General features: G+C 43.1%; 1 protein-coding gene across 10 annotated transcripts in view; it reads left to right on the top strand.

Moving 5' to 3' along the window:
• Positions 1-23,684, top strand: part of USP28 (ubiquitin specific peptidase 28) — a 55,896-nt gene that overhangs the window by 9,621 nt on the left and 22,591 nt on the right. For 7 of the 10 annotated variants that reach the window (XR_008993185.1, XM_057490306.1, XM_057490304.1 and 4 more), the window contains exons 2-8: positions 9,312-9,389; positions 10,411-10,543; positions 15,233-15,338; positions 16,193-16,352; positions 21,026-21,112; positions 21,711-21,848; positions 22,755-22,828. Coding sequence is in view for 9 of the 10 variants with exons in the window: in XM_057490306.1 (XP_057346289.1) it covers positions 9,312-9,389; positions 10,411-10,543; positions 15,233-15,338; positions 16,193-16,352; positions 21,026-21,112; positions 21,711-21,848; positions 22,755-22,828 (776 nt within the window). In the remaining variant the exon portion in view is untranslated. Of the gene's footprint in view, positions 1-5,486; positions 5,509-9,311; positions 9,390-10,410; positions 10,544-15,232; positions 15,339-16,192; positions 16,353-21,025; positions 21,113-21,710; positions 21,849-22,754; positions 22,829-23,684 lie in introns of those variants that run through there. The other 3 variants (XM_057490302.1, XM_057490301.1, XM_057490307.1) reach the window with 3 other exon arrangements.

Below are 23,684 nucleotides of genomic sequence, written 5' to 3'. Positions count from 1 at the left end.
CATTTTGAGATCTTGGGACCAATTCCCTAATTCCCTTTATAATTAGCCCTCGAAGATCCTGCATTTTAGTTCTATTCCTTAGATTATTACCCCATCTAGGATCTACATTTGGGAACTTTTGTTCCCCTGACTGGACACCCTGGCTCGGTGGGTGTTTTTGTTCCCAAATGGACACAGTAGCTCTCTTGATCACCACCCCCCCTCTCACCACCAGGGACTAGAATATTCATGATGGACATCAATTCAATCTAAGTATATATATTAGGTCCCAGGAATTGATCTAGTTGGTCCACTAGGCCAAGGAGATCTTCTAGCAATGCTTAAAACTTCTCACCTCAGTACCCGTGAGGGGAGCATTAACAAATTTCCCCTTGTCCTAGTGGGACCTCTCTCAATGGAACCGTCTTGGGATTCCTGGTGGACTCCCCAGAAGGCAAGGGGAAACTCAAAGTCCTTCTTACATTAAATCCAGGGAGAGGAAATCCTGGTGCAAAATACCTCTAAAAACTGAAATCAGTCAAAGGGAGAAATAAAGTTTAAAATCTATTTACTACTCACAAGCTGCAGTCTGGGGCTGTTTTTCTTTCAGGCTCCAGCATCAGCCAAAAACCGGCCCACCCCCTCACCTCTCAGGTACAGATAAGCCCTCCTTGCCCAGGTAATTACCCATTGATATGGAGATGAACATCTCTCTACCCCTGAGCAAATGCACTAAAGCCATACTTCTTTCCACCTCTGAACGCCTGTTGATATGAGATATGAGTGGGATGGGAAGAGAAAAAGGCCAGGAAAGTCTACTAAAAAGACCCAGAGTTAATTAATTAAAGCTCAAAAGACAGGAGCAACTTGGCCTGGAATGTTTGAATATTCCTCAGATAAAGGAGGGGGTCTCAGCATAGCCTGTCTTTATTATGTTAATCATACAGGCCCAGCCTCTTCTTCTTTTTTTTTTTTTAACTTTACCTATATGCTATTTTTTTTCTTTCTGAACTCAAATAGTCTGCAACCCAGGCAATCAATTCAGCATGCAGGCGCAGCCGTAAACAACATAGCAAAAGGCAGGAAGAATTCCACGGCAAAGATTGCATTTTAATACCCAGGAGGTCAAGAAGCAAGACCCTCAATTTACTCTTTAGCAAACAGACAATAACTCTGCCCCCCTTGGAAGAAGGGCAGCCAGTCCTGATACGCTCCCAAACCAGGAAGCTGCCATCCTGGGAGGGGACTAAAAGCAGTAAATTTGTGTTAAGCTAATTTTGTAGAATTACCCAGAGGACTGATAAGAAATATAATGTCTCATCAAAGATACCTGAGACCACCTAACAAGTCTACACCTCCAGGTGCCGGCCACACTCCTAAAGAATCCTTAAAGAGGGAACCCCCAACCCCTGGGCACTCCTCTGAGGTCACCAGCACCCTCAAAATGCACAACTTTTAACTTAAAACTTCTCCCTCCAACCTCCCAGGGCACCCCTCCCTCCTGAGGCGGGCTCACTTTTCTCTCTCCCCCAGTAACTCCAAACAAAACTGTCACTCCGCCTCACCGCCGTGTCCCCGCCTCCCAACTCTCGGCTGAGGCTGCGGCGGGGAAAGGGACCGAGGAAAACACAGAACGCTCTCCCAACAGCAGGCTTGTCCTGGGAGGTCTCTTGTAGTTCCTCCCTAGCTTTCCCTTCCCTGGTGTTGAGGGGAAATAGGGGAAGTGCCCTTGGTAACCAACAGATTCCTCAGGTGAACTGGAGGCTTTATTACCATCAAAAAATAACTCAAACCTGGCAAAGCCAGTTTTCATCTGATCTAACTTTAATCCAGACAAAACAGCAAAATTTGATTATCTTCTGTTTGTCCTTAACCCGGTACAGAAGGCGTCCCCCCAGTACCGTAACCTTCACCCCAGCAGGCTATCTGGGGGGAATTCCAAGGGAGCTTATCTGGTTCCCTTTATCTGCTTCCCTAGGAACTATAATTTGTATTTCCCATCCTTCAAGAGGTCCCTGTGTCTGAGATCCCTGTGTACTCAACCCCCCATAATGGAAGTTTCTTGCACACACCCCTATATTACACGTCTCAGCCACACACACTTGACCTCTGAAAAATGCCCAACCACCAAGGCAGTAGTTATAGCCCAATTTTCCCACCTTGGCTCGTGCACGAGGTTGCCTGGTTGCCACGGTGCCTGCGTTTTCTCCCCTGCGTCGGTCACGCTGTCTCCGCACAACAGTCTCGGGTCTCCCCTTGGCTTCCGTGCAAAGGTGAGACGCCCAGACACAGCGGGCTGCCCAAAGCCGGGCGGGACACGTCTTCCCACTCCGCTTGGGACCCCACCTCGCACAGGCAAGAGGATCCCGGACGAGCCCCCAAATTGTGAGAAACACACTCACTGGTCCAAGTTCAATAAGTGGACATGGAGACAAAGAGAACAGCGGAGCGAGGCTTTAATGACAGTCTTTCAAGATCCGGTGTCTGGTGGGCAGGCACACTTGGGGAGTTTGGCGCCAATAATTTATCTCCTAGTGCGCGCGTCCCTCCCCTGGTTCCTCATTGGCTGAGTACTACCCGGTTCACAGGCTTCCCCGGACGTCGCCTAAGCCCGTTATATCTTTCTTTTACATGTCTTATTCTTATTGGTAGGTTTAAAAAAACTCAAACAGGTATCGCCAGGCCCTTATCAATTCCCCCACCCCCACTCTCAGCCCGAGCAGCTTCCCCCACGTGGCCCTTTAATACCTTACTGTTAAAATGTCTAAACATCCTAGTGGGAATAAATCACATTTAGGTTTTATACTCTTTCCTAACATTTGTCAAGTATGTTTTCTTCAACAATCGGATGATCATGTATCTTTTTCTCCTTGATTCTGTTACTGTGGTGTATTACATTGTTGGTTTTCTTACTGGTTTCCTTTTATGTTATTGGCAATAGTGTTCTCTTGGCACCCATTCTCAAATATTTCACTAACCTTATCTCTTCATTCGTTGAGATGTTTACATCTACCTTTTCATGTCTTCTACCAGCATCCTACCTGTCTCATCACATCTGGCCTACCCAGGAGCCCTGTAACTCATGGTTAAGCTGTCTTTCCCTAGTGTCTCCCACTTTGCACTTGTTCACATATCCCATTGAAGTACCTTTTTTCCCCCTCATATTTCTTCCCTGCTGAGGAACCTGTATGATTTTTTTCATTGTTCATCAGATCAAGTCTAAACTCATCCTGATGTTTAGAACCGTTTTTTGATCCAACCCCACATCCCCTCCCTGGGCCCTGTTATTTATCAAAAGTAGGAACTGCACACTGAGACCCACTTAGTAATAACTTAAAATCTTACTGTTGTTAGCTTTCTAAAACTATAAGCATGTAAATTGGATACCTTCCCCCATATTTTCCTTGTTTCTCAATTAACCTTAGCAATATGTTGCTGACAATGGCATTTTCTTTAATTTTTGAAGATGGATTCCATATGACCTTATTGTCTTTACAGCTTCCTACCCTCAATTCTAGTATTTTGTTGGGCATATATTCAAAGAGATGAAAAGAATGTTGCCTTAATGTGTTTTAAAGTAAGGAAAAAGCAAGTTGCAGGACCTGATACATAGTATGAAAGACATATATTCATTTGCCAAGACCATTTCTGGAAAGATCTTTCAGAAACTATTAACAGTGGTTATTCCTGGGAAATGGGGCTGGGATGGGAAAAAGAGAGAAATTTCCTTTTCATTTTGTATCTTTTGTGCTGTTGGGATTTCTTAGAACATTTGAAAAAAGGAGATGGAAAATATTTTTTTAGTAAATAATGTTTAGTTCTTTTTCTCTTGCTTTTAATTCCAGTTAAAACCCCTCTACACAGAATGGTTAAATTTTAAAAGCTTAATCTTAATGCTTTTTAAAAACTTTAAGCCAGGTGATAAACTGAAACAGGCGTTTTTGTCATGTACCTATTTTTTGCATTATTAAAACAAGTTATCAAGTAGCCTGTTTCTGGAGATTTACTTATATCTACAAAAAACTGCTATTTGTCATTTTTAGGCAGCCATATCCTTATGGCACGTTTGGGTTCTGTTCTGTGAGTCAGTTGAACCAACGTGGAGTTGTTGGCAGGAAAACGGAAGGACCACCAGGGCTGTGGCGGGTGGGGTGGCGGGCGGGGCCTCGGGGCATTAAGAACCTGTTGTCCACACTGGGTTTCTGGTGTTGCTGCTCCGTGTCTTCTTTGATTCCTAAAGGTCTTCTTTTGCTTTCCTTGGGTACTTAAGTTTTATTTAAAATTGGAAAACCCGATCTTTAATTTTGGAGGGAATTTTATTAGGCATGCGTTGGTACTTCTTGGGAATAAAGGAACAGTTATCAATCATTAGTTTTAAATTTAGAAATATGTTTGTACAGGCAGACAATTGAGACTAGGACGTGGGCGCCAGAGTGACGGAAATAGCAATCCTGTTTGAGAGACGGATAGTCTGGAAGGCTCCTTGTTACAGGGCCAAACTAGGTGTTTTAAAGCTAAAATTCTTAATTAGTAGGCTCACAAATCTGCCTTATGCAATCAGAGTTTTCATTTAGTTGCAGTAGTATTATGCCAGTTACTGTTTATTACAAAACCTTGATAGCTTCGTGTCTTGTCTGAATAACCCTGTTTATTGCTTATTATGGATGAACTGTTGTCTTTACTTTAAGAAAAGCTCAGTCCTGAGAGGTGAACTGATTGCACCAAAGCCACCAAAGAGCTGAGGTCCAAAAGCCCAGGTTCCTTCTTCCTGGAGATCTGTGTGTGCCCGTCTTTCTTCCCTGCCTTTGGGCAAGAAAAGACATTCCTTTTTGTTCTGTGAAAACAATGTGGATTAGCTAAGGAAGTGCAAACCTGTTGGGTCTTGCCAGCTCCGTGGCTTCACTATAACCGGGGCACAGGCTTGTCTTGTCCCGTGCTGGGTGTGTACTATACATACCATCGTAGTTAAGGTGAAGTTAATATTTCAGTCTCCTTCCTGTGAAGCTCTAGGAGAAACTGAGTAATACAGTAGGATCCTAATGAGCTGAGTTTGTCTGTTACTGTGAAATTAACATTTAATATATAGTACATATCAAGATTGGGGTTGTGGACACTACTGAGAACTTAGGTTTAGCTAAATATTGATGATAAACTGAATTGAATCATAGCAGTTATTCATAGGTGTCAGTAGCATAGCTTAATCCTTGTGAGATCTGTTATTCAGACTCTTAATAAGTTACCTTGGATTTGTCTTTTTAATTCAAGATATTTGATGACAAAGTAGGTTTTGTAAACCTTAGTTTCCTAATTTTCACAATGAAGGTAATGATTCTTGCCTTTTAGGGTGAATAAAAGGATTACATGCATTTGAGACACCTAAGGTTCTGCACAGAGGCGTTCAGTAATGTTAGAATCATTATCAGCACTGCCCTATGGATAATGCTGAACAATTCTTGCCTTTACAGGGGTAAGAATTTCATGTTTAAAATGATTAGAGAACCACATGATTAGAAACACCAGGAGAAGACAGTGAGTACCATTCATTCACAAACTCCTTCCTTCCATCAACGTGGGAGGTTGGAAAGGGGAGGAGAGGTATGCGATGGACCAGAGTTCTTGGGAACAGCTTTAGGGAGGAAGTAAGACGAGTACAAACCTTGACTGTAGGTTGGCATTCCATGGTTAAACAAACACAGGAGGTATTGCTAGAGATAGTAGTAATTATACTCCAGTAACTCTCCCAAGAGGTGAGTTTATGAAGTAAGGAGTTGAATAGCCGAAAAGCTTGAGTAGGTCAAGGTGGAGTCAGATAACAGTCCTTGAGTAGCAAGATGAGGAATTTGGATACACAAGAACATGTAGAACATTGTTCTTGGAACTGTACAAAACAATTTTACAGTTGTCAATATGCCCAATAGCTTTTTAAAAAGGGAAACTGAGTCTATTATCCTTGCCTGAGAATATTCTAGATGTATTAATGTCCACTGCTACCTGCTACAAAGTGGAGAAAGAGGAGTGGGGCTTTCTTCAACCCACAGAAAATACAGTGACTAGTAAGTACCTGTATTTCATCAATGTGCATTTGTTTGGCGTCCAAGGGCCTCTGACACCGAGGCGTTCCCTGCAGTCCCTGTCATCAGTTGCAGGCGTGACAGTCATTGCTGCATACATGTGGGCTTGGTGATAGCTATTCCTCCTGTCCTGACAGCAGAGTTATGTGTAGGGCTGGGGCCACGTGGTTAGGGTGCTTGTCACTTAAAATATTCTTTAAAAGATCCCACTGTGATTCAACATTTAAAAGACAAAATTGTGTATAAAGAAAGGCATAGAAACGTAACAGCAGGGTATAAATTTGATTTTAATTTGAAGTAAAATATTTGTCATTGGAGGAATGATTGAAGTTTTAAATTTTCTTGCAATGCTATAAATCAAGTGCTTTATGGGACCTAAGAAAGAAAGATACCATAGGTGTAATGACCTTGTTACTAAGAAAAATACAGAAGATTTGCCTTACATGCCAGGAACACACCTGAAAGCAGGAGAAATTGCTGTATTTCTCAACATAAATAAATATTAGGGCTGCAGGAAGCTGGTGTGACCAACTCACATTGTCTCCTAGGCCTATTGTGAAGGTGTTATGTCATGGTTTAAGTGGCAAAAGGTTTTCTCCTTCGTGGTTGTGGGGAAAATGCAAGTTTCTATGGTCAGGGCCTCACCTGACCCTAAACCACTTGATGATGGAATTGGCCTGCTGGGCGGAGGCAGAGAGGAGGTAGATTACAGACCTGCAGACTTCTGGATGCAGATGCGATTCTAGTGCTCGACCTACCTCTGGGAAAATAAAGCTGGGTATAAACCCTTTTACCCCAAGAACATTCTGTTGTCATTCCTCTGTCTCACTGAATCCATAGTGAACTTGCCTAGGGCTGAAACCCACAGGTGAGACACTGGTGCCTAAAACAAATGGTGCTTTTTGTCAACAATGGCACCTTAGCTTTAGTCCAATTTAGTATTTTTTTGAGGTTAGTTTGTTTAAAACTGATTATACTACTAGAAACTTGTTAAGATTCAAAGATCAAGGTCAACATACAAAAATAAAATATTTGCCTTGTTTGCCATAAGTAGCACTCTTGCCTGTTTTCTTTGTCTTCTTAGATACAGCATAGCATAGAGGTGGGCATGAAGACCCTGGGGTCAGGGGCTTGAGGTCTGATCTCAGCTCCACCCCTTACCAGCAATAGCCTTCAGTAAGTTACTTAGCTTCTCTGTGCCTCAATTTTATGTCAAATGGGTATAGTATCTATCTCACAAGTTTATTACTAGAGTTAAGTTAGTTAATACATGCAAAGTGTTCAGAACAGCACCTGGCTAAAAGTAAGCAATGTGGGTTAGCCATTATTTCTTATTGGGAGAGTAATTTGAGGTAAAGATGTGATTATCAATCCCATTTTACCTTCTTGGTTCCATTTTAAGGTTCATATGCTAGTCATTTCATGCTCTTGATTACAGACATCCCTGATGTAACGGTGGCTGGATTTAATGATTTTTCGACTTCAGGATGGTGAAGAAGCCATGTGCATTCAGTAGAAACCATGCTTTGAGTTTTGAATTGTGACATCTTCCCAGTCTGGTAATGTCCCCTCTGGTGAGGCAGGCAGGGTGGCAAGCCACAGCTCTGGGTCAGCCATGCAGTCACGAGGGCAGACAGCCTGGAGGCTCAACCCCTGGGCACCTGTGCAGCCCTTCTGTTTCTCACTTTCAGGACAGAATTCATACATTACTTGAGACAGTCAGCACTTCATTCCAAAACAAGCTTCGTGTGAGGTGACTTTGCCCATCTGCCAGCCTGTGCATGCGTTCAGAGCACGTTTAGGGTGGGCTGAGCTAAGCTGTGCTGTTTGGTACGTTAGGTGTTCTAAGTAAATTGAAAAGATATTTTCAATTTGCGATGGGTTTATCAGGACATGATCCCATTGTAAACTGGGGAAGATCTGTGTTTTCCACCCATTTTTGGGTATACTGATTTTGATTTTTTAGAAAATTGTATATGATTGAGACACATAGATTCACACACTTTTAAACTGTAAAACCAAGTTAGAATTAGTTTGGAAAAATACTTTTTAATACTTTACTTTGCCAACACCCCCATGTTTGTTCTCAGTGTTTTCCAAGCCTAGGTCTGGACACCGTTTAGCCTGAGAGCCGCACTCCCGGGCACTGACTGCCGTTGGCAGGAATCTGCCTCACAGGCTGCTGGTCTCGGCAGGTTTGGGTTCCGTTCCTGGCCTGTGACTAGGACTGAAAGACTGTTGATGCTTTTCTGAGGATGGCACAGGGGTGTTGCAGTTATTTCTGGCTGTGTGATACTGAAGTTTGCACTGGGCCCTCAGCTGTTGAAGAGCACAGGGTGCTGTTTCTCTCATAGCTGGCAGTGTCTGTTGCCCCCGGGAAACATTACTAACTGAAGGGGTTGGGGCTTAACTCTAGGACAGCCTTAGGAATGGTAAAATTACATTCCTTCTCACTGAATTAAATTTGAAATACTCCGTTTTCATTATTCCTCTGAAAGGTCATTATGTGTTCAGTTGGGCCAGCCAGTTGTTTAAATTGAGCTTACTTGTAAGTAGTAGGTGTTTTGTGTTTGTCTTTGTGCAAAACGGGATAAAATATTCTGGTGAAGAATTTAAGACTGAAAAGGAGTTATAATCCTGTGGTAGCTGGAAGTCAACAAGATAGGTTTTTCCATGATTCAGATTAGTGAAATGACAACATTCCATAGTTTGTTCCCTCAGGAATTTGACTTATAATTCAGAAAATTCTAGCTTTATCTATTTAAGCAGTCAAACCTATTATATATAATGGCAGTGATATCATTTGTTAATTATACAATTGGCAACTTATCAGTGAAAAATGATACACACAAATGGCATGTGCAGTTAAGCTTAAAATAGCACATCTTCACATCCATGCACATTCCCTGGACTCTCTGTGACCTACTTATGTACGGCTCACAGAGAGAAACCTGAGGCACTGTAAGTGTCCATTTAGGCTAGAATATTCCATTTTAATGTTGTATATACTTACAGTTTTACTGTTTGCTCATATTCTACAAGTGCCCAAAACAGTTTGCATTATTAAGCTTTTAGAAGAGTAATGGACTTGTTATTCCAGATTGTGTCTGACAGTCAGTGCCTTGTTGCTTGGAGCTTGTTGGTTCTTTTAAGTAGAAAATGCAGGTCTCAGGCTTGGTTGTCCCAGATGATTGTACTCTCTAATGTAACCAGGTTTGCTTTCTGACTGACATTTGTCTGTTTTTTTTTCTTCAAATGCAGGGCTGCCAAATGCTGTTAAATCAACTGAGAGAAATCACAGGAGTTCAGGACCCTTCTTTTCTCCACGAAGCTCTGAAGGTTGGTTTCAAATCCCCCGTCAGTCGCAAGTGTAAGACAGTTCCTATCATAGTCACATCAGTTCAAGCCCGTTTTATGTCACAACAAAAGCAGGTTTGGGACAGGAGCTCCATAGGCCAGATGACCCAGTATCTTCACCATGTAAATTATAAGTGGGGGGGAGTCGGGGATGGGAGAGACTCCCAGCGAGGGAGCTCTGCAGGGTCTTTACCCTGCTGGGCAAAAGAGGTTTAAGAAACCTAGCAACTGATCACATTGTGTAGACTTCTATGGATCCTGACTAAAACTAAAAAATACTTGAGTCAGGGAAGTTTGCACTGGTAATTTGATATTAAAAAACTTGTTACTCTTCCTTAAGAGGAATAATTGTGTTATAATAGTGTGTGGGTTATATTTTTTAAAAGGTACATTCTGAAATGTTGATTGATGAATATAAGATGCTTAGGAATTACTTTGAAATATCTGGGAGAGGATAGGCAGAACGTGAAAAGAGACCGACCAGGCTTGATAATTGTTGAAGCTGAGTGATGGGTACGTGGATTTAATTGCGCATTCCCTCTGCTGTTGTATACGTTAGAGGGTCTTCCTGATGAAAAGTTAAAAACAAATAGCACAAAGGTCTCCACTGCAGAATCTGGTAACTGCTTGGCACTTTACTGTAGAAGCTAACTTCGTTTGGAATCTCTCTGTTGATTGCCAGACACTGTCATACTGTGAAACGGGGAGAGCAGCGTCTGGAGCAGTGAGAATAAGGCTCCTCTGGGTTTCGGTCCTGTTTGCATGTTGGGTGAAATCTGAGCACAGCAGCTCCCTGCCCGTACCTGGGAGCCTGATGTGCCTGCCCTTTAAGCAGATTTACTGTTCTCCATCATGCTCTTTTCTGCTTTCTACCCTAGAATGTGCCCAGACACACTCAGTATGTCACCTGGGTAGTAAGGAGTCACACCCAAAAAGCTAGCCCGCCGCTCACTTTAAATGCCGTGACACTTCACCTCGAGTTTCTCTTTCCTCCCGTCTGTAGGCCAGCAATGGCGACATCACCCAGGCAGTCAGCCTCCTCACTGAGGGGACAGTTAGGGAGCCTGGTCAGGACACTGTTGCTGCAGAACCATCTGAAGCAGAGGGAAGTGCTGCCAGCAAAGAAATAATAGCAAGTAGGTGTTTTGTCTTGGCCCTGCTCTGTACTAGCAGAAAATGAGATGAGTGCATGTCCTATCAGTCACAGCAACGCTTTGGAAATACTGGTAATAATAGCTAATTATTGAACCATTGCTATGTGCCAGACATGCTTCTAAGCTCTTACATGGATTCACTCATTCGTTTGTTTATTCATACATTCAGCATTTAAGCGAACTTGCCACGTGCCAGGCACTCTTTAAGGCCTTGGATGTGAGTAAAAAGAATCAGGCAGCCCGTCTTCATGGGGCTTATTTTTCCTGGAGGAGACCAGAAAGGGGATCAGTGAGGCATATAGCATGTGAGTATGGTAGGTACAGGATGGCTGGAGAGGGATGAGGCAGGTGCCGGGGAGTGGCTTGTGTGTAGCATGGACCTTGGAGGTGACGGGGAGGTGGTGAGGGAGCAGGTCCTGGGATACAGTTGGGCCTGCTCGCTGGGCGGCAAGGAGTGGAGCCGAGGAGCAGTGATGAGGGGGGCGGGAGGAGGGGGCCACAAAGGCAGCAGGAGGCAGATCCTGGGAGCCTCCTAAGTGCGAGGCTCTTTCTCTGAGTTCAGGAGCTAAATTTTATTGTAGTGGCATTTATTGATCTTTTTTGATGATTTATGCTTTTTGTTTAAGAACTGCTTTACCCTGAAGTCATGAGATAGTCTCTTATATTTTCTAAAATTGTTATGTTTTGCTTTTCACATTTATATCTTTAGTTCATCTGAAATGGATTCTTTTGATAAGGCATAAGGTAGATTGCCCAGCCAGCCCCCGGCCCCCCATATGCTACTCAGCTTTTATTGAAAAGACTGTAGGTACCCACTGATCTGTGGAATCAGCTCTGTATTATATGGGATTTTCATGTTTTCCATCCTATTTCATTGAGTATCTGTTTTTAATTCTTTGGGACACATACCTGGTAGTGGAATTGCTGGGTCATGTAGCAATTCTATACTTAACTTTTTGTTTTAGTATTTCTAAAAGAGGACTTTTTTATAACTGCAACATTGTCACACTTTAAAAATAATAATTCATTAATCTCATCAAATGCTAGTGGAGAAATTTCCCTGGTTGTCTCATTAATAATGTGTTTGCACTTGGTTTATGAGAATAATGATCCAAATAACATTTAAACATTAAATATGTTTGAAATGTCTTTTAAGACTCTCTCTTTATAAATTCCACCTCTCTTCACTTGCAATTTAATGTCTGAAGAAATCAAGGCCTTTGTTTTGTCAAATTTCACAGAATTGTTCTAGAATTTGCTGATACCATTCCAGTGGTACCTTCTAATGGATTTTTTTTTGTCTCCTGCTTTTCCTATGAACTTAGGTGCTCAGCTGGCATGACAGTGTCGTAGGTAGTGTTGTGTGTGTGTCTTCTGTTTATCACACCAAGAAGCAGATAATGTCTAGATGCCCTCTTTTAGTTTGTTAAAATCCTTAGTGTGTTCAGATATTGTCAGCTTGAATTAAATGTTACACAATTCTCCACCTAGTGTTTTCAGTAGCTGTTGGTGTTTGCTGAGATGATTTTATTGGAGATTTCAGAACTACAGTTCTATCATTACTTCATAATTTATTTTTTTTTATGTGTGGCTTTTTAAAAATGTGGCTAAAAAACACATAACATAAAAATTTACCATCTTAACCATTTTAAAATGCACAGATCAATAGTGTTAAGTGTATTCACATTGTTGTGAAACAGATCTCCAAAACTTTTACATCTTGGAAAACTGAAACTCTGAACCGATTGAATAGTCAGTAACTCCCTATTCCCTTCTCCCCTCGGCTCCTGGCAGCTACCATTCTTCCTGTCTCTGTGATTTTGACTACTCTGAGTGCCTTGTATAAGTGGGATCAGACAGTGTGTGTCCTGTTGTGACCAGCTTATTTCACTTGGCATGATGTCTTCAGAGTTCATCTGTGTTAGAGCAGGTGCCAGAGCTTCCTTCTGTCTGAGGCTGACTAGTACCCCCGACACTTGCTTTACCCATTTCTCCATCAGTGGACTTCGGATGCTTCTACCTCTTGGCTTTTGCGAATTGTGATGTTTTGAACATGATGTGCAAATAACTCTTTGACACCGCATTTTCAATTATTTTGGATATATACCTGTACATGAGTTTGCTAGGTCATGTGATTGTTCTATTTTTAGCTTTTTGAGGAGCCTCCATACTGTTTTCCATAACAGTTGCACCATTTTACAGTCCCACCAGTGATACACAAGGGTTCCAGTTTTTATTCATCCTTACCATACTTGTTATTGTCTGGGTTTCCTTGATAGGCATCCTAATGGCTGTGGGGTGCGATCTCATTTTGGTTTTGGTTTGCTTTTTCTCTGATGATCAGTGATATTGGACATCTTTTCATGTGCTTGTTAGACATTTGTATGTAATGAACACCTATTCAAATCCTTTATCCATTTTTTAATTGGGTTATTTGACTTTTTGTTTGTTGAGTTATAGGAGTTCTTTATATATTCTGGATATTAATCTTTATCAGATATATGATTGTCAAATATTTTCTCCCATTCTATGGGTTGCTATTTCACTCTGTGTGATTGTATCCTTTCATGCACAAAAAGTTTTTTAAGTTTGATTTAGTCCTGTTTGCTGATTTTTGTTTTTGTTGTCTATGCTTTCAGTGTCATACCCAAGAAATCACTGCTAAGTCCAGTGGTAGGAAGCTCTCTCTGTTTAACTTTTGGAGGAACTGCCAAACTTAATTCTTCAAACTTCCACAGCAGCTGCACTATTTTAGATTCTCACGAACTATACACAAGGCTCCACTTTTTTCCACATCCTTGCCAACTCTTGCTATTTTCTGTTTTTGTTTTTGGTATGTGCCATCCTAGTGGGTGCGAAGTGGCATCTCACTGTTGTTGTGATCTGCATTTCCCCGATGGCTAATGATGTTGATGTTGAGGGTCCTTGCATGTGGTTATTGACCATTTTTGTATCTTCTTTGGAGAAATGTCTATTCAGATTCTTTGCCCACTTACAAATTAGAGCTATTTATCTTTTTACTGTTCAGTTCAGGAGTTTTTAAAATATATTCTGTACATGTGTCCCATGTCAGATACAGTTTGCAAAAATTTCTCCCATTCCATGGCTGTCTTTTCACTTCCTTCATGGCGTCCTTTGAAGCCCAAAGGTGTTTTATTTTGATGTCAAATTCGTCTTTTTTCTTTGGTTGCTTGTGCTTTAGTGCTAAGATGCCACTGCCTGCTCTAAAGTCTTGAAAATTTACACCTGTTTTCTAATAAGAGTTGGTAGTTTTAGCTGTTATCTTGAGGGAGTGATCAACTTTGAGTTCACTTTTGTAAATGGTGTGAGGTAAGAGTTAATAGTCATTCTTCTGCATATGGATATCTGGTTGTCTCAGATCCATTTGTTGAAAAGATATTTCCCTATTGAAGTGTCTTGGTGCTTATATCAAAAATCAGTTGAACATAAATTTGATGGTTTAATTCTGTTCCATTGATTCTGTCCCATCCATCTATGTCTTTCCTCAATGCTAGTAACATGCAATCTTAATTACTGCAGTTTGATATTCTTTGTGGATTTTTCTTTTTTAAATTAAATGTTCTTTGTTGCTTATATGTAGAAATTCACTTAACTTTTTGTACACTTAATCCTGTTGTTATAACTATTTTCTACAGATTATTTTGGGTTTCCCTCATGGCTGATCATTATCTATGAACTATGACAGCTTCGTTTCTTATTTTCCAGTCGTGTGTTTTAAGATTTCTTTTATTTTCGTATTGAACTGGCCAGAACTTTCAGAGCCATGGGTGAATGAAGGCTTGGTAGTGGACACCTGTGTCTTACTTAGTCTTAGTCTGAAGAAATTGTGTTTAACATTTCACCTCTAAGTATAAAGTCTGCCATGGGCTTTTCATGGACACTCTTTCTTAGCCTAAGAATATTCTCTTCTCTTCCTAGTTGGCTTGGAGTCTTTATTCCTGAATAGATGTTGAATGTTACCAAATACTTTTTGCTGTATCTATTGAGATGATCATTTTTTTCCTGTAACTATTAAGATAGTTAATTTTACTGGTCTGTTCTCTAAAGTTAACTCAATATTTCATTCCTGTAATGAATTCAACTTGGTCTTACTATATAACCTTGTTTTGTACATTATTGGGTTTTATTTGCTGATATTTTGTTATTTTGCATCTGTGATCCTGTGTGAGGTTTGTTATTTTTTCTTTCTCCCTATTCTGGACTGGTTTGGATTATACCAAGGATATATATTATGCTGACCTTATAATTGAGTTGAGGAGCATGTTCTCTGTTCTCTTCCATGGTTTGTGTGAGATTGAAAATATTTGTTCCTTGAATGTTTGAAATCTAGTTGGTAGGTTTTCCAATGATTAAGTAAAGAGACTGTTTAATATGGGATATGTATTTTTGACTCTGTGGAAGAAGACTGCATAATTGGGTATTTGATTAATTTCATTTTAGCTGCTTGTAAATGTATATCATTGGCTAGTCTTAAGGTTACAGGGTAGCAGTAAGTTACTCAGTTGCCTGGGGTAGAACCCCTGAGCTGGTTCAGTGAGAGCTAGGGAGTACATCTGGTTTTGTGAACACTTTTGCCTTTTTCCCTGCAGTACAAACAGAAGGGCAGTGTTCCCTGCATGTAGACTAATTAAATTTCTATTTGTCTTACAGAAGTGATAGACCTTACTTGTGATAACAAAGATGATCTTCAGGCTGCCATTGCTTTGAGTCTACTGGAGTCCCCCAAAATTCAAGCCGACGGAAAAGATCTTAACAGGTTATTGATTGAATTTACAATCTTCACTCCCCACATTAATGTGTTAACTCACAGGCAGTAGCTCTTTAATGCCGATGAGGAGCAATTCTTTCAAGTGCCTTTAATTGCATCTAATGAAATTTCTATCAGGAGAAAATTTTGATTCACATAGCTTACACTTTGGTTCATTTTTTTGAAAAGCCTAAGTGTGATGAGTATGATAAGGGTCTTTGGGTAGAAGCCTGCAAAGTTGTGTAGCTCACAACTGCTAGAGGGCAAACCCTGTATGTTTTCTGTATAAACTTGGAGCCTTTCTAAACTTTGAGTTATGTTGTCGGCTCTTTGAAAATGAAAGTTATCACTCGGCTACCCTGTCTCTAGGGGGAATACTTTTTGAATTGGTACTAATTTGGTGATTGCCTGATACTGTTTCACAGACATACAGTTCCAAGGGGCCTGTCAGTTCCCAGACGTGTTTATTCCCTCGCACTGCTGAGGTCTTTCAGGGAAACGGAGCCAGGTTTTGTGTGCTAGGCAGTTTGGAGGCTCTGATCTTTAGCAGAGGGTCATTCTTGCCTCCCTCAGTGTCAGGGTCCGCGACAGAGTCCTGCTGTAGTCATAGTCGAGTCTCAGCGCAGTTCTGTCATGGGTCTGCTTAATCATGATTTCTGTTATGGAGGGATTAACCTCTCTATGTTTAACCCTTACTTTTCACCTAAATTATAATCTTGCAGTTACTGTATAGCCATTGTTTACCTAGTAACTCATGTATCTGGCATTTTGAATCATCCAGAAAAGGTCACTGCATCCCCCATAGAGCATACCATTCTTTATGTTTTATCTTTCTTGATATGTGATATGTTGGCACAATATAGGATACATGAAGCAACCTCTGCAGAAACTAAGCGCTCAAAGAGAAAACGCTGTGAGGCCTGGGGAGAAAATCCCAACCCTAACGACTGGAGGAGAGTTGATGGTTGGCCAGTTGGGCTGAAAAATGTTGGCAATACGTGTTGGTTTAGCGCTGTTATTCAGGTATGATATTTCTAAGAGAACTGTGCCTTCTGGAAATACCTTCGTAATCTATTAAACTGAAATGTGAGAGACATAGCTCTAAAAATGCAAACAGATGTATAACACGGGAGGGTTTTCCCCGTAGCATTACTGTGTTTTGGCTGCTCTCTTATATTTGGGTTTTGTGCTCTCATGTCTAAATTGGGCGGTACTGACCATGATACTCTGTGGTCATAAATATATTGAGTAGGGGATCAGCGTTTAGTGAGTGATGTCTCTCAGCAGAGCAGAGGTTCATAAGGAGAAATCAGTTGTCATGAGGCGATTGTGGCACCCAGGCAGGAAGTGACAATGGCCTGGATTAGAGAAGTGGCGTGAGCCATGGAAGGGGAGAGGTAAAGACATTCCATGGGGATCCAATTAGAGGACACTTAGGAGAGAAATCTGCAGGGTTTGTTACAGCAGTTGGATATAGAATATAAGCAAGGGAGAGCAGAGAAAGACCCAGGCTTTCTAGCTTGAGTAACCAGGTGAATTGTAGTGCCCTCCAACCCTGGAGGAGATAATTTGGATGTGTTAACAGTGGGATTTCAGCTCAGCTTTACACATGCTGAGTTTGAGGCACCCATGGAGGTGCCATGTAAGCAGTCACCTGTGTGGACCTATAGTTCAGTAAACAAAGTCTGGGCTACAGATACAATTCTGGGATCAGTAGCATATAGATGCTCATAAAGCAAGGGAGTAGATGAATTCCCCTAGAGAAAGGGTCACCTCTCCAGAATTATTTCTCAGGCATCTTAAACCTAACATGGCCCCAGTGCAGCACTTGATCCTGCCTCTGCTGTCACCTTTGTGGTGCTTGACATCCACCCATCTGCTCAGCCAGGAATGAACCCTCCCCTCCTACACATAAAATCCATGGATTCATTCACCTTACCAGGTGCCTGGTACTGTTTCAGCACTGGGAACATAGCAGTGAACAGAATGAAGCCCTTACTCTCATGGAGTTTACTTTGGAAAGAGTGGGACAGGCAATTCCAAACTATGTGTCAGGTTGTGATAAGTGCCATAAAGACAAATGAATGGGGGCAAGAGGAGCTAGAGATGGAAGGAGTGCTGTTTATACAGGATGGTTACGTTCGGTCTTTCTGATGAGGTGGGCATTTGGGAGGTGAGGTCATGAGCTACATAACCACACAAAGAACACTGCAGACAGAGGGAAGGCAGGTAAAAAGACCCAGGTTCAGGAGCTTGCTTAATGTGTTGAGAAATAGGAAGAAGGCTAGAACTAAGTGAGCAAGGGTGGGGCGGGGGGCACAGACCACGAAGAGGCCAGAAGGGTAGTGGGTGCGAGGCTGGGAGCCTGGGGTCATGTTGAGGGTTTAGGGACTGTAGATGAGGTGCGGAAGTATTGGAAGGTTTGGAGCAGAGAAGTGATGTGATCCTACTTCCTTTTCAAGAGGAACTCTGGCATCTGTTTTAAGAATAGGATGTAAGAGGAAGGGAATGTGGAATTAGGGCCATCAGTCGGTTCTTAGAATGAGACTGAGAGATCGAGGAGCCTCTCTGGATTCATGTCCTCGGAGAGATGCTGGAAAGAGTCAGAGGGGGTAACTGAGAAAGCTCTCTGAGAAAGCATGAGAGGACAGGGCGCGGGGCACGTAGGGAGGGATCGGGAAGAGCGCGAGAGGGGAAGGGGGAGAAGACAGTGACCCCAGGTTAAAGCTGTGAGAGTTTCAGACAAGCATTTCTTCCTCTGTGAAATGAACAGCCAGCCATATTCTGAGACAGGGAGAAGTGACAGCCGGATACTGACGGGGGTGGGAACCAGTGGTGGGGCTTCTCAGACTTCGCAGGTCTGCTTGGCACTGACGCGTGGAGCTCTCAGGAGGGCCTGCTTTCGCCAGGCCTTTCCCTTAGCAGTCGTCTGGAATTCTTCAATGGAAATTAGATTCCTATAGGTTGGAGAATTTGCTGGGTATGATGCAAGGAGAAAAAGGCAGTTTGAGAATCTCACAAAGGATAGTTGAAGACCATGGGATCCAGCCAGGTAGACGGAGAGATGGAGACAGGAGGGAACTAATGGTCCGGGCGGGGAAAAAGGTCAGCTTGCTTGGGTTCCTGGTGAAGCCCAAGAATAGATGTCCTGTGCACAATGGAACAGATGAGCCAGAAGAGGGGTGTGGCTCAAGAGGGTGGTCTTCCGACTTGTAACCGGAGAATTGGCAGCTTCAGGTGTGCACGTCCTGCGTGTGACTGGGTGTGGGTGCAGAGACGGAATGGAGGCGCATGTCACTAGAGATAAGATGCTCGGGAAGCCAAGGGGTCCCTGGGCTGAATGGATGTGCCTCTGCTGCCCCAACAAATGCCAGCTGAGCACCTGCTGTACGTCCCGCACTGCTCTAGGCCCGTGAGACACAGCAGTGGGCAGAGCCGAGGCAGAGCATGCCTCAGGAAACTTAAACTCAAGACAGAGAAGGAATAATAAGCTGAAACACTAACTGGTTGAATAAATAAATAAACTTATAAGAGATGTTAGACTGATGGGTGTGATAGCAAACAGCAGTGGGCGGGAGCGTGGAGCTGCTGCAGGAGGGCTGGGAGCCGGCCGTGCACAGGCCGTGTCAGGACAGGCTCTGCAGGGGCCAGACTGGAGCTCCCGGGTGTGCAGGAGGCAAGGGGGTGAGCCGGGCAGCTGTGGGGAGAACATTCCAAGTAGGGAAACTGCCATGTGGCCCTCAGGTGGGAGCTGTCTTGGCGTATTGGCAGGACATCAGGGATCCCCGAGTGGCGACCCTGGGAGCAACAGGACAGCCCTGCAGATGAGGTTGGAGGTGGCCGTCCTTGGCTCTGAGTGAGACGGAGTCACTGCAGGCTCTGAGCAGAGGAGTGATGAGCGCTGACCTGAGTTCTAAAAGGCTCCCCCTGGGGCCACTCCGAGGGGAGAGGACCTGGGGCAGCGAGGACACAGGTGGGGGGCGCTGGTAAGGAGACTCACATGGGGTGATGGTGACCTGGGCCAGGCTCCTCACCATGGAAGGAGAGAAGGGTTGGATTCTTGGTTTATTCTGAAGGTAGAGCTGGCAGGATTGAGTGTGCACCGGAGTCACCCGGTAAGGGTGGCCGGACCTGGGGTACTAGGAAGAGCTGTCACCTGCAGTGTGCCAGGAGCTTTGTTTTGGTCTGCCAGGGAGACCATGTGTAGTGACCCAGGTGAGCAGGGAGGGCAGTGGGTTAGAGCACTTGACAGGGACTGAAAGGGAGGAGGTGGTTGTAAACCGCACTCACAGGCATAGTCCAAGGGGCTTTTTACCATTTGATATGGAAAGGATTCAAAGATTATTCTGAATTTCTAAACTTTGATGGATGGAGGAGGAGAATGTAATTAAGTGATAGAACACAGGTGAAGAAGCAGATGTTGGAGGGCTATATTGATATTAGATTGGGAAATGTAGTATCAGCTCACACTTCTGTGGTCTTTAAGAATAATAGCATCTTTAGGGAAAGCCAGATCTTGGCAAAGGTGAAGAAGTGGAGTGACTTGAGGATGCACAGCTATTTTCTCATGGTAGAACAGAAGTCCCAGAAGTTATGGGTCAGCAGAGTAGGAGCGAACCCAGAAAGAATGGGAATGTGCTCGGGCAGCCAGGTGAGGCAGAAAGAGGGGAGGGGACCTGATAGCCAAGCAGCCCAGGCCTGGCTCCAGAGAGAGCTTGGGTTCAAGGGTGTGGTCGGAGTTCCCTGGTCGCGTGCTCACCCTGCTGGTTGAATCCCTGTAGGGCCTGTGATGGAGTGAGGGGAGTCGGAGCCTGTTTTCTGCTGAGGTCTTTGCTTTAGGAGTTCCACTGTGCAGGCATGAGGGGTTTTCTAATTTGAGGAGTATGTTGGGATGAGGTGTTTTAGTCATAGAAGGGATTTTTTAAAAATATTAACTCTCAAAAGATATTCATGAGAAATGTCTGATTTAGAAACAATAAAAAGAATTCCTCTCACTAATTCTACTGGCCAGATACCTGCTGTTAAAACTTCAAAAAAATGCAGTACTTAGGATGAAGAGTGGAAGAGAGGAATCACCACTGTGGTTACCACCCAGCTTCGGAAGTGATGTTACAAACCCTGTAGACTGAGTCCCTGCTGGGCCCATTCTAGCTACCCCCCTCCCCACAGATGTGACCACAGCGCATGTATCCCTAAACAAGAAAAGGACGGCCCTCTTCTCTGCAACTTTTTGTCAACACAGAATGTTTCTGAGATTGCCCATGCCCATATATGTAGCTCCTGGTCACTGATGTTCACTGCAGTGTAGCAGTCCATTTTACGAAAGTACTTTTTCCACACTATTATTTTCATGACTACATAATAGTTATTGTATAAAAGTACTGTAGTTTATTTAAGCTATTCCTCTTGTGAGCCATTAGGCTTTTTCCAGTTTTTTCCTAAAAGGATTAATATTCTTTCAGCTAAATTTTTATTATTATTTCCTGAGACTTAGCAGAAGCAGAATTACTAGCTGACCATTATACATACTTTCAAAATAAAAGAAACGTCTCCTCTCTATCTGGGTGATGCCTAGATGAGTGTATACACATATCAGAATGCGTCAAACTGTTCACCGATGTGTGCTTTTTGTTGTATGTACCTCAGTATAAAAAAAAACTTGAAAAGATATGAATCTATTTCTTTCTTTCTTTCAGTCTCTCTTTCAGTTGTCTGAATTTCGAAGACTTGTTCTCAGCTACAGCCTGCCACAGGATGTGCTGGAAAATTGCCCGGGCCACACAGTAAGTCGGGGCGGGGGATCCTCGTGTTGCTTCGTCCCCTTCATCCAGAGGACGGAGGTTTTGGCCAACACAGATGACTGTGTCACTCTTTGGCTTGTGCTGATACTTGTTTTCATATCCAAATGGCTCTTTTTCCTTCTTTGTGATGACAAATAAGAGTTTGCAAAAGTGTAAAGTTAAGTAGGATTAAAATAGGAAAAGCTGTTTCAAGGAAGTGGTGAGTTGAGAGCTTCCGCTCTTCTGCCTCTGGGTGGGGGATACAAAAATGCCTGCTGGTCTTCGTCCCCCGCTGCTGCTGCCCTTCCCGGATTCCACCTTGGGGAGTGAGTGCACTTCCCTTGGGGGGGGGGGGGCAGCTGCAGGAAATGGGCATTTTTGTTTTTCTGGCAATACTCTCTCTCACTTCTGCATAGATATTCTTTAGCTTAGGGTAATCCTGTACACAAGTCTTATCAGGGTACCTACAGCGTAGTTTGAGACCTGACTGGTTACCTCTAGGTAAAATGAATTAGGGAGTGATCATTGGTAAATCTCTTTATGTGTTCTGATTTTTCCAAGTGAGAGGTTATAAAAGTACACGCTGCTGTCTTTCCTACAGGAAAAGAGGAATCTTGTGTTTATGCAGGAGCTTCAGTATTTGTTTGCTCTGATGATGGGATCAAACCGCAAATCTGTAGACCCTTCGGCAGCCTTGAATCTCCTCAAGGGCGCGTTCAGGTCTCCCGAGGAACAGCAGGTACAGGGGGCCTGTTACTCTGTGTCTTCCGCCAACTCTGTGCAGTTTGAAGTCATGCCTTGTTAGTAGTGGCACAATGTTGCTTTATTCAACTGTGTAATAAACTGGGGACCTGATGGAGCAGGACTGTGGGTGTGGCATTGGCCCTTTACAAGCAGATGGTGAAGGGTGTGGGGTCGGGGGACTGGCAGTCCTGAAGAGAAGAGGAAATAGTGGTGTCAAGAGTAGAAATATCCAGGGGCTGTTGAAGGAGAAAGGAGAGTGGAAGATGTCTCATGAATCATAGCAGAGAGTCACCGAGAAGAGTAACACCCTTTGCAGGTTTGTCTCCGGCTGACCGGAGAGAAGTCCTATTTTTAAAAGTACTTCATCCTGGGTTCTGCAGCTTTTCTGAACAATTTTTATTTTCTAGACATTAGTACTTTCCATCCCAACCTTCCATTAAAAATCAAAAGTGTTAACTATCAGAGTAGCTTCTTCCTCATAAAATTTATTTTTTCTATCTGAAGGTCCTACAGTTCTACAAAATTCTCAACATTTTATTCAAGTTCTTCTTTCATTCCCTTCTCCATTAATATCTCATATTGTTCTAGAGGACTACAGTCTGTTACTTGGATCTTTTTTTAAGGCCTACCTGGAAGATTTTCTTTGTCACGGAGAGATGTGGCTGGAGGTGGTAGAGTACAGTTTCCTCCTGGCCACGACTTCGTCAGGTCGCCTCACGGGCCTTCTTTGTTATTTGTAGTAGCTGGGGTCCAGTGTTCTCATATCTTCATGGTATTTGGCCTTAAAAAAGAATTGATTCATAGTGATAGAATCTTAGTCATGGGTGAGATACGGGCAGCTTTTCATTTCCCTGAGTATAGTGTTGGGCCTAATTCTTGGCCATTTATACCTCTCTTACAGCAAGATGTGAGTGAATTCACACACAAGCTCCTGGACTGGCTAGAGGACGCATTCCAGCTGGCTGTCAGTGCCGAGTGAGTGCCGAGCATTTGTTTGTCCATCCCTCCTGCTCACAGTGGCCCAGTGAGAATTATGACACACAGGAAATCTACTCTTCTCACGTAGAACTTGCTGGTTTTTACCAAACCTCATGGGGTAACTGCTCAGATATTTGTCACTGTGCATAGATAGCCCTTGCTAAAAAGGCCATCACTGTTAACTTTGTTAAAGACACAGCCTGTCTGTAAAATGTATTGAAAGGTCAAATAAATCCTAGATGTGAACATGGTGTATAATATGGATACATTAAATTTAATCATTTCAGTCACTGACAGAAGTGAAATTCAGGGCAAAAAAGTGTAAGTATCCCTCACCAAATACAGATGCCGAGAAACATGTTTTCTAAGTTGTTTTAACCCTAAGCAGAAGAAACATATATCATAAAACAGCTTTGCAAATAGCAACTTACATAGTAACAGTTTAAGGTGGGCTTGTAGCAATAAGCTATTTTCATTCAGTTTCTAACCAGCCACTAGGAACCTTTGTTGTGTTCACGTGCAGAATTGCCCAGAGGGTTCGTCCTTCCATCTGTGCTGCTTCTGTGCCTGTGTACGTCCGTCGCTGGGTATGGGTGCACACGTTGGGTATACGCAGACACATGACTCTCCTCATAGACTTGCAGCTCCTTCTAGCTGGGGGTCCTGCCTGCTGTCTTTTTGTCTTCAGAATTCAGCGCAGTGCCAGGCATGTGGCTTGCTCAGTGACTATCTGAACTGAGCTGATCCGTTACCTGTTTCAGGCCTGTTCTTTGGGGTGGTTGAAAGCATGCTGCTTTTGCTTCTGAGTGGAGATTAGGGTTAGTGTCATGCCTGTCTGATCCAAATGATGCAG

The sequence above is a fragment of the Manis pentadactyla genome, chromosome 13, assembly GCF_030020395.1.
Source record: "Manis pentadactyla isolate mManPen7 chromosome 13, mManPen7.hap1, whole genome shotgun sequence".
Classification (NCBI taxonomy): domain Eukaryota; kingdom Metazoa; phylum Chordata; class Mammalia; order Pholidota; family Manidae; genus Manis; species Manis pentadactyla.
Note: the sequence above shows the minus strand (reverse complement) of the source record. Positions and strands in the feature narration are given on the sequence as shown.